Here is a 12058-nt window from a genome sequence, read left to right on the forward strand (position 1 = left end):
CCCCAGAGTTCTGTTCTTTCACCAACACTCTACCTCTTATACATAAATGATCAGCTCTCACAGACTTCCAATACTATGCTGATGAGCGTACACTCCATTCCTCCTTTTCATTCAACAAATCTTGTAGTGTTTAAGTATTAGAATCCTCAAGATATACTGCGATCAATTACTTTAACTCAGATCTGCTAACTATATCTCAGTAGGCAAGGACAAACTTGTAACCTTCAATGCCCTCAAAACTCAATCTTGTCTGATCTCTCATAAGAAAGAGCTCGCATCCCTCTCCCTGACATTCAATAATACTAAGATATCCAGACATGAACAGATTTTTCTTTTTGGACTTATAGTTCGCCCACCAATTAGAGATCCTTCGACACTTTTGTGCATGTCAGAAAAAGGAGAATCCATTCTTATAATAGGGTAATCAATTTGTCTACTGGGATGAGTTTGTTTATTATTACAGGTCGGAAAATTTAGCTTTTCTTTTATGAACATTGCTGTTTTTAAAGTGTAACTATTTTGCTTGTATAACAGTTGGAAAAATGTACGTAGAGTATTAACAAAATTAAAAAAGATATAGCATAAAACAAAAATTTAACTAAGTTTATTTTTAAGTTTTCTATAAAATAAAAATAATTATACAGAAAAACAGAAATTTTTTCAAATGAACTTAGATATTCTAAACTTACAGCTGAGAGAACTGAGACACTTCCTAAACCGATTAATTATTTATGACTTGCTGTGACTCTTTTAACAAACCCATGCAAAAAAAAAATGTTGGAAAAAATACCATTATCAAATCCTTTTAATCTTCAGAGTCATCTGAATCAGTGTCTGAATCGCCATCATGTTCACTTCAACTGATCACCAAAGGTTCGCATAATTCTTCAATAATTCCATCTCTGTCCCAATACATATTTTCCAATGAGGTGACATGAGAGCAATATTTTCCCCAGTTTTGAACTGTAATACTTTCAATCGCCTTCTGAAAGCTTAAAAAGTTTCAACATGTCAATATCCCCAGTTACGTTGCGATGGCGAATGAAACTTTTTACTTCTGCCCAAACATACTCAATAGCATTAATATCACAATGATATGGTGGTAGCCTCAAAGCTAGAAATCCATGCACTTTTTGCATCATGTCGAATTAAATAGTTTAGTTGTGGGTGAGTTTCGTTTGACCAAATCAAGCAATTCAATTTTTCGCATATCTGGGGAATGAGAAATGTTATTTGCAGAGAGCCAATCCATAAGAACTTGCTTCTTATTAGACCAATATGAAGCATTATCAATTATAAGAATAGCATTTTTAGGAAGGTTTTGAATCAGTTTTTCTTCTGCCCACTTTTCGAAGATCGTAGAATTCATTTGCCCATGGTAATCTCCAGTAGTTGAATTGGCTTTGTATAGTAAGTTTGAATTCGCTGAAAAACTCATTTCTCCACCCGCACACAAAATTATTATGCACTGCGAGGCATTTCCGGTTTGTAGCACACCACATTCTTCTTTAGACTGCCAACATTTTCCATAAGTTAAATTACTATCAATCCAAGTTTCATCTAGATATACAATCGGTCTTTTCTCTTCCCTGAAACATCTTATTGCTCTCAAATACACCGTTCTAGATAAAACAATGTCGCTTCGCTCCATGATACGTTTCCTTTTATTGTGGGACTTTTTAAAACAAAATCCGATTTCATGAAGTATTTTCCTTAAAGTTTCTCTTTTCCAAGGAAAATTAATTCTTTCTTTAAGCACAGGAATCAATATCGGAACAGTTGGCACTCTTTTTTCAACCACGTAAAATTCGCGAACAGTTCTTATAACGTCTACATCAAAATCATTCAAAGCTACGGTTTTGAAGGTTTTCTTTCTCTGGCGCTTTTTTTTAGGAGATTTAAATTTTGGCTTACCTTCACCTTTTGATTCCCTACAAATTCTTTTAACAGTCGACCCCAATACGCCCGCAATTGCACTTGCACGTTTTATGACTTGAGAAACGGGGAACAAGGAGACGGCCTTCTGACGATTCTTTTTCGCAGAATGTCAGCACATTATTCAATATTCTTTTGCAAGAGATACTGAAACGTTTAACAACAGAACTTGTTGACTGTACTGGATCCATCACACAAATTAATAATAATAAAAAAATGCAAAAAAACGACAACAAAAATCAAGCTACTACTAGTACAGCGACAGACAAGAAAGCACGTGATTTCTCATGTTGGCGACCAAGAAGTAGATACTTCATTTTTCCCCCCCTTCAGCATGAATCAACTATTCTTGGCAAAATGCCAAGGAGAGACCTACAAACAGTGGGCATGCTATACCTGCATGAACAATCTTTCCTGCATAACCACATTTCAACTATAGCTTCTACAGCTAAAAAAAAGAAGAAAAAAACTTTGTGTACTTTTTTTGCACAAAACATTACTTCATACTCCCACAGCTGCAAACTCCATACAAATCCATAATAAATTTAGTTTAATCCTTTATCCAAGTGTGAGCAAACAAAGTTTGCTCCTGAAAATATCTTCAGGACTGAGGCAAGGTGGTGCATCTGTTAGCAACTTGTAACAAAGGTGGACCAAGCTCTCATCACTCCTTGTCTCAGCATCTCCCACCATGCAAAGCACATCTCCTTGCGAACATGTATAATGCTATGCATTAGGGGAAGGGCCACTACACAGACCGGTTTCGACCTTTATTGAGGTCTCATCAGTGGGAGGCAGACCCAGAAGTGGTGACACTAAGGCAGAAGCAATGGAGAGGTCATATTTACCTATATGAGTTGCCAACAGGTGTACCACCTTATTATTAAACAGATGCACCACCTTGCCTCAGTCCTGACGATATTTTCAGGTGCAAACTTTGTTTGCTCACACTTGGATAAAGGATTAAACTAAATTTATTATAGTCTAACTAAGTACAAAATAAACTTCCAACATCTTTCTCTAAATCCAGAGTAATTTAATAATAAGGTGGTACACCTGTTGGAACTCATTGGAACTGATTTAGGAAATTGGGTTGTATGTATAACAAAAGGAGGTTCCTTTTGTCATACATACCATACCATACCATACCTTAAACACATTTAAAATCTCTGCAGACACCCCACTCTCAGGCAATGCATTTCAAACATTCACAACTTCATGCAAAAAAACTGCTTCTCACTCTGCTGCTCACACTCTCCTTATATAGCTTACAGGGATGACCTCTTGTTTGCCCCCACTCTCCCACCATTTTATAAAAAAACTCTTCAATGTTAATCTTATAACAACCCCTTACTAACTTGTATATCTCTATCATATTATCCTTCTTCTTCCTATCCACTAAACTCTGCAAATTGCATCATCTCAATCTTTGTTCATATTCAACATTCCAGAGATCAGAAACTGCCTTAGTTAATCTACTGTACCCTTTCCCACATCCCTTCAAAAACTGGGTGACCAAATCTGTGCACAGTAGTCCATATGTGGTCTAATCAAGGCCTTATACAATGAAACAAGAATATCCTTACTTCTACAAGTCAGGGTCCTCTGCATTATTCCTAGAATTTTTGTGTTATCCTCACAATTTTGGCAATATGTCCTCTAAATTTTAGACCCTTATCTGCTATCACCCCAAAATCTCTTATTTCCTCTGCCTGCAACAATGTATCCCCACCAAGCATAAATTCTACATCACATCTTTGTTTTCCAAATTTCAAGACCTTACATTTTGCAACACTGAACCGGCATTCCCATTTCTATGGTCATTCACTCAGTCTATTCAAGTCTTCTCGTAAGGACATATCTCTACTCATCATAGTTCATCCCAACTTTGTATCATCTGCCAACAACTGAATATCCCCATTCAAATCGTCTAAAATACCATTAACATACAGGTTAAACAGTAATTGTCCTAAAAGTCCTGAGAGGTCTGTTTTCTGGTAAGTGATTACCAGAAAACAGACCCCTCAGGCATTCCACTAGTGACTTTCTTTTTCTTCTGGAATATACTTCCCCCTCCCCCATACAAAACTTGCTGATACCTATCCGATAGTCCTCCAATCCAATGCATTAGTCTAATATCAATCACCATCTGCTCTAGTTTGACTATCAACTTATCATGTGGTAACCTATCAAAAGCTTTTGCAAAATCTAAGTTATACTACTGTGTATCCATCTCCTGCATCCAATGCTGCTGTCACTTTATTGTAATAAGTAAGCAGATTATTAAAACATGACTTCCCTTTACTAAATCTTTGCTATCCACATTTGCATTTTATGATAAAGTGACAATTTCTTGGATAAGGAAGAATCATATATGATGATATTCTTTGACTTTACAAAAGCATTTGATAGACTACCACACGATAGGTAGGTATACGAACTGGAGAAGGTGAAGATAGATAAATAACATATTGGTTAGATGGATTGTCATATAAGTTCTTTACACAATAACAGCAACTTGTGGGACAGTGTCTCTGATAAAAATAATGGTATGTTCAGTTTGTGGTTTTATAACATTGTTAAAGCTATCATGTGTTCACTTTAGAAATTATGGACTTACAACCATGTTATAAATAACTATTTTAATTTCCCGACGTTTTGACCTTCATATTAAGGTCATCATTTGGAGTATACACAAATATACAAGGACTAGCTGAGTTACATTTCACACGGTATGCTAAAGAGACAATGATTTGATCAAAGGTTATTCTACTGTCATGACCTCTAGTAAAAATATCATATACATAAAAAAAATAAATAAATAAATAAAAGATACAAATAAAATTAAAAAATTAATTAATTATTTAGAAACTACATCAAGCTATATTTAAGATAACATTAGAGAAACATTCTTTCATATAGATAGTTTTCTTACAGTAACAATGATGTCCTAATTTAACATGACAATTATTATATTAGATTTAAGATTCTGGATTATCTACAGTCCTGTTTATAGTTAACTCTTAGGGAGAAAGGTTTCGTGGGTAGAATATATGCCTCCCATATGTTTGGGATTTTTAGACCATCATTATTGTTAAGATTAGGGTGGTTGATAAGAATTTACCTTCATATCATGTTTTGGTGTCATGTAAACAACTGGTGCTTTTCCAGTCAATTCTATGTAAAGTGTTCAGGGCATGACCAGCTTCACTATAGTTATTATAGTTAATGAGTCGTTTATGTTCCTTTTGCCTGATAGGAATTGTGCATCCTGTTTCCCCTGTATATGGTAGATTACAGGTGCAATAAATACGGTATAATCCAGGGTGGGCAATCATATTACTAAAGCAAGAGCGCCCCTTAACAAATCCATGTTGGCTCTCACAGATAATATTACCCTCATCTGCCCAATGCTGTATATAGTCCCTCACTAATTTCTCCAAGACCTTTACAACTATTGATGACATACAAACTGGCCTATAATTAGACACTTCCAGTCTATTACCGCCCTTGTCTAGCGGCACTATCTTACCTTCCTTCCATTCCTTGAGTACTTTTCCCACAGCCAGACTTTTATTGAGGAGCCAAGTCAATAGTGCTGTCAGTTCTTTAGCACATTCCCTGAAAACCCATGGTGAAATACCATCCAGTCCCACAGCTTTACTCGTATATAGTGCTCAGTATTTGGAACACACACACTCTCCTCTTGCATCTCTAAATCCTAAACCTGCCCTATCCCTCTAGTATTAAAACCTTCTTCAGGATGAAATACTCCAACCAATAAAGTGCTCATTGAACAACTCCACTATGTCCTCTGCATCAGACACTCTATTCCCATTTTTATGCTGCAATGTCATTCTTTCACAATCATTTCTCCTCCTACTGGCCACATAGCTAAAAAATTCCCTAGGATTTTCTTTGGTGCCAATTTCTTCTCATATTCCAGTTTTGTCTTACTCACCATACTGATCACTCTCCTGGCCTGCGTCATATATTCTTCATGTATCTGTTCTCCAGTCCTCTCCTTATATCTCTTTTTCAACTGCAGTTCTTGTTCGATATTGTTTTTCATCCACTTCACACCAAATTGTGTCCGCTTCTTCGCTAGTGGAATACAGCTTACTATTGCTGCTAACAAATATTCCATACTAGAGTGCATACTAGCAGTTAACTAGTATGCACTAGCTAACTGCCCCTAATTAGCTAGTGCATACATGAACTATTGTGCTGAAATTTGATTATGTAGTTTCTGATATAATGTGGAAATTCTGGAGAGGGTCTTGAGATCAGCAACTCGGGCAATATCAGAACAGTGTAATGTTGGTTATCAGGAAAGGTTAATTAAATGTAAATTGCAAAGTTTAGTGGATAGGTGATATGACCGAGACATTTAAGTTAGTGAGAGGATTTTACTGGATTGATATAGAAATAATTATACATAAAATGGAAGGTATGAGAAACCATTTCAGGGAAATTGTGTATAACTGTAAAGAAGGTAAAGTGTAGATTTTTAAATAGACAGTGGCAGGTGAGTGAAATTCATTTCTGGAATGTGTTGCATATTCAATGAGTGCAAATAAGTGAAATATTTAAATTGATTTGATATCAGTGAAAGATTCAATATAGTAAATACACTGCTTGCAGAATCGAATGACTCTGTGGTTCCAACTTCTATAACCTTCTTCAGGATGACTAATAACAGAAATATATAAATAACAATGGTTTTATTGTATAGAAGAGTATGGATAGATCCAAGAACTACAGTTTTCGTTTGGAAACACATTAAACAGCTGAATGGGTTGCAAGAGGCAAGGATGAGTTATTTGTCAGTGAATCAGTTTAAATTTTAAAGATCTAATGTAAATTTTAGCTTATTTAAGTGTCAGACATTCTTCCAGTATCTCAAAAAAGAATATCTACAGCCTCCCTTTTAGGTCTAATGCTCTCTCAGTTTAAGAAACAATTTATAATATTTTCCCTTCCATGTTCAAACTTGATTTTAACACAGATAGCAAAAATCCATTTTTATACAGAGCATACTTACCTCGCAGTAGCATGAAATTCAAGATGAAGATCAATTAACAAATCTGCAAAGGCAGTCCGAAGGGGTCCTGACATATACTCTGACTGAACAGCATATAATAGTTGTTTCTCGTCCACATGATCACATATCATATGAGATGCTCGGTGATTACCTTGGAAGCACAAGGCTCCATATAATGCCAGAGTATGAGCATGAAAACTAAATATACAAAATAAAATGTTTTTCAAAACCTTTGAAAATTATAAATAGTTTTTTTAATTAATTCTTTTCTCTAAATAGATTTATACTTTCTCTAAATATCATTTCTTGTAATATATATGTCAGTCTAAGATATGGAGGGTGGTTGAACCATGGAATGCATTGCCTGATAGAGTAGCGAGGGCGAGAATGGTCAATGCATTTAAGGAGTGGTATGATAGACTTTGTGTCTCCTAGGAGGGACCTCCCTCGATGAGTCTTGATAAACTTTGTGTTTCTGGAGTTGCCCTCATGTTGCACTACTTGCTAAGACTTGAAATCAGCCATTTTTGTTCAATATTAGTTTTGTCTTATATCTCTATAAAAATAGTGCAACATTTAATATTTTTCTATTTGAAAAAGAAAAACTGCTATTTTCAGCGAATTTTTTATATAAAAATAATTACACTACCCACACCAAATTATTATTATTATTATTAATTACTATTAAATACATATTATATTAAATATATATTATAGTATATTATGTTATATTAAGAAGCCGGAGACAAAAAACGTAATATAAAAATGCTTATCATTTTATATCTATAGGGTAGATTTCATCCTGGAGAACAAAGTTTTAATGCTAGAAGGATAGGTAGGTTCAAGGATTAGAGGTGCAAGAAGAGAGTATGTTCCAAATACTGAGTACTCTGGATACCAGTAAAACTGTGGGACTGGATGGTATTTCACCATGGGTTTTGAGAGAATGTGCTAAAGAACTGACAGCTTCATTGATCTGGCTATTCAATAAAAGTCTGGCTCTGGGAAAGGTACCAAAGGAATGGAAGGAAGGTAAGATAGAGCCGCTGCACAAGGGTGGTAGCAGACTGGAAGTGTCTAATTATAGGCCGGTTTGTGTGTCATCAGTAGTTAGTTAAGGTCTTGGAGAAAATAATGAGGGACTACATACAGCATTGGGCAGATGAAGGTAATGTTATTTGTGAAAATCAACACGGATCTGTTAAGGTGCGCTCTTGTTTTAGTAATATGATTGCCTTTTATAATAAAGTGACAAGAGCAGCTGATGATGGAAAGGCATATACTGCCATTTTTTTTTAGATTTTGCAAAGGCGTTTGACAGGGTGCCACATGATAAGCTGATATTTAAGTTGCAGTACATGGGTTTAGATGTCGGGTTAGTCAACTAGATTCAGGATTGGCTGTCTGATAGGTATCAGAGTTGTGTATAGTGGGGCAATATCAAGGAGATAGAAGGTTACAAGTGGTGTTCCACAGGGCTAAGTTCTGTGATCTATATTGTTCAACCTTTATATCAATGACATTGTCAATGGAAGGCAAGGGGATATTCAGTTATTTGCAGATGATGTGAAGCCGGGAAGGGTTATCAGTAATAGTGCAGATGTGGCAGCCCTACAAAAGGATTTGAATAAACTAGACAGATGGGCAAATGAACGGGGTATCGATTTAATTCAGCAAAATGTAAAATGTTGCAATTTTGGAAACCATCGATGGGAGGATGCATACTTGATTGGAGGAGCTATACTGGAGGAAGTGGGAGAGACAAGAGATCTGGTGGTGATGATTGATAGAAAACTGAAATTCAGGGAGCATATTGCAAAGGTGGTGAAGGTAACCCAGAGGATTGCTGCAATACTGAGAAGGACGCTGACCTGCAGAGATAAAAGTTTTCATTCCATTGAAAAAGCCCCTGATCAGACCACACTTAGACTATTATTCTCAGGTTTGGTCCCCAAGATTTGAAGGGGATAAATTAACTGTTAAAAGCGTACAGAGGCAGATAACAAAGATGGTTTCAGGACTGTACAATGTCAGTTACGAGGATCGACTGAGGGAATGTGGGCTACAGAGTTTGGTGAATAGGCAGTTACAGGGTAGACATTGGGGATTTCTTTTGCTTGGTAGAACAGCAGGAACGAATGATGACAATGGGCCATCCCTGGAAGTTACGAAAAGAGGCTGTGAGCAAAAGTATAATAATAATAATTTATTTCTTATTTTATCCTAAATAAATCGTTTTATTATATTTATTCTCTAGTGAAAGGTTTACCAGATATTCTTGGCTGCTGATATGGAATATTGTTTATGTTGTAATGAGAAAGTTTACTAAATCAGTCCTTTGTTTCAATAAATGAATGTGAACATGTTTAAAATTTTTTTTGATAAATATTTTGCCTATTTAATTATCCCATAAAAATGTTGAATATGAGAATTATTTTTATTTATTCAAGTCTAGTAGAAAATTTTGTAACACAACTTACAATACCAATATCTTTCAAATGTTCCCCTTTCCCAAGGTGAAGAATATTAACCACAATGAGAAATGGAAATTAATATTTAATTAATCAGAAATTACAAACATTTAAAATATTGATTTATCAGTATCATATTGAATTATCAGAATAAATGGAAAAGATTTTAAAAAAATGCATAGCACGTATGCACACAAAAATCAACAATTATTATTATTGTTATTATTATGTGACACCTCCAGGGATTCCAAAGACTCATCAAGGGAGAGTGTGACAACAGCATCAAACGATTAACTTCTTCCAACTACTAACTGCGCTCAAACTTGCTTAACTTTTTTCGTGAGACATTAGTAGCAGAGGATCTACCAATCGACTAACCTTTTAGTCAAATAAATTTCCAAGAGTGGTGTCAAATGCTAGAATGACATAATAGATACTATTAGTATTATTATCAGACACCTACAGGGAGTCAAGGACTCATTGAGGAAGGCCATAAATTGCCTACAAGACATCATGGCTTCTCTTAAACTCATTCACACTCGATGCACTCACTCACTACTTCAACAGGAAAATTATTCCACTCACTCATTGCTCCAAACATATTTCAGTCTAGGTATTTTTTATATGCATTATTCCATATATGTTTTGCTAACATTTTCTTTCCCATTCTAATTACATGACCATATCACTTATGATTATCTCAGCTAGCATAATTTTGCCAATTTACTTCCTGTATCTTCGTTTCTAATGTGATTATATTATTAATGCTATATGTTGTTCCATTAATTTTTTATCACACCTCTCATACCTGTAGCCTTTGATCAACTTTTTTTTTTTTTTGCTAACCCAGCTCCCAGGTCCACAAGTTAAATTAGTTTGAATGTTGTCTTGTATAACTGCTACTTTAGTGTTTGACTAATTTCTCTCTTATTCCTTACAAATTTGATCAGTTGATCACCCATACCAACTGTGCTAGTATGGATGATCAACGGATATTACCGAATTTTGATATTAGGATTAATACCATTTTCTTTCATAATGCTATCCAAATGGTGGATAAACAACAACGGAGATAATGTGAATCCTTGTCTTCTGCTTGGGTTTACATTAAACTGTGTTCCTGGGCCTCCATCATTTCTAAATGCCATCTTACAACTCAAATATAGACTAATTATTGCTTAACTAATATACTAGTCACACTGGGAAGTTTTATTATTATCCCAAGATCCCATGGAGTCACAGACTCATCTAGGTGGTGTTTTTGTCATACACACAGCTCATCATATCATACCATAACATAACACATTTCAATTCTCTGCAGACACCACACTCTCAGGCAATGTATTTCAAATATTCACAACTCTACATGAAAAAAACCTGCTTCTCACTCCCCTGCTCACTCCCAGGGATGACCTCTTGCTTGTCCCCAGTCTCCACCCATTTTATGAAAAAAAAAAAAACTTCTTAAATGTTAATCTTATAACAACCTATTACTAACTTCTACATCTCTATCATATCATCCCTCTTCTTCCTACAAAATTCTCTCCAATGTTAATCTTATAATAACCCCTTACTGACTTCTACATTTCTATGATATCACCCCTCTTCTTCTTCTTCCTATCCAGTAGACTCTGCAAATTGCATCATCTCAACCTTTGTTCATATTCAACATTCCAGAGATCAGAAACTACCTTATTCAGTTGCCTCTGAACCATTTCTAACCTTCATTCTTTAAACCAGGTGACCAATCTGTACACAGTAGTGCATGTGTGACCTTATCAGAGTCTTATGCAGCAGAACCAGAATCACTTTAATTCTACAAGTCAGCATTCTCCGCATCATTCCTGGAATTCATTGTGTTGTCCTCACAATTTTGGCAAAGTGTCCTCTAAATTTTAGATCCTTATCATCATCCAAAATCTCTTATTTTTCCACCTCCAACAAAATATCCCCAACAAGTGTAATCTTTGTTTCTCAAATCTTTGTTTCTCAATTTCGAAAACCTTACATTTTGCAATATTGAACTGGCATCCCCACGCCTACCACTCCCATGCCCTTTCACTCAATGTTCAAGCCTTTTTGTAAGGCCACAACATCTGCTCTACTCATCATAGTTCATCCCAACTTTGCATCATCTGCAAACAACTGAATATCCCCATCCAAATTTTCGCCAATATCATTAGCATACTAGTTAAACAGCAATGGTCCTAAAACAGACCCTAAGTCACACCATTAGTACCTTTTCTCTGCCAGGATATTGCTTCCCCTACACAACTTGTTGATACCTATCAGATAGCCAATCTCCGATCCAACGCAGTAGTCTAATATCCAACCCCATCCACTCTACATTTTTGAAAATTATGGAGACAGCTACCGTGTTTGAATAAAAACTTTAGTTTAATATAACTAAAATGAACATTCAATGTTTCAACCTTTATGTCAAAGTCATCTTCTGGAGCATACAACTATACACAGACAAAAAGCTACACTACAATCAAACTGGTTTGTTAAAGTTACTGACCAACTGCTACAACAATTGTTGGCCTGACCTATGGTGAAACAAAAAAAAATTAATTAATTAAAAAAAAAGAATAAAATAAAAGTTATA

The 12058-nt window shown here is 35.4% G+C and overlaps 1 protein-coding gene across 3 annotated transcripts in view; it reads right to left on the reverse strand.

Moving 5' to 3' along the window:
* RyR (Ryanodine receptor) overlaps positions 1–12058 on the reverse strand; it is a 1703288-nt gene that overhangs the window by 1080298 nt on the left and 610932 nt on the right. For all 3 annotated transcript variants that reach the window (XM_090399345.1, XM_090399347.1, XM_090399344.1), the window contains exon 42: positions 6980–7177. In XM_090399345.1, the coding sequence (XP_090255471.1) occupies positions 6980–7177 (198 nt within the window). The remainder of the gene's footprint in view (positions 1–6979; positions 7178–12058) is intronic.

The sequence above is a fragment of the Typopeltis vanoorti genome, chromosome 10 (assembly GCF_054136105.1).
Source record: "Typopeltis vanoorti isolate ZY-2024b chromosome 10, IOZ_Tvanoo_1.0, whole genome shotgun sequence".
In the NCBI taxonomy this organism is placed as follows: domain Eukaryota; kingdom Metazoa; phylum Arthropoda; class Arachnida; order Uropygi; family Thelyphonidae; genus Typopeltis; species Typopeltis vanoorti.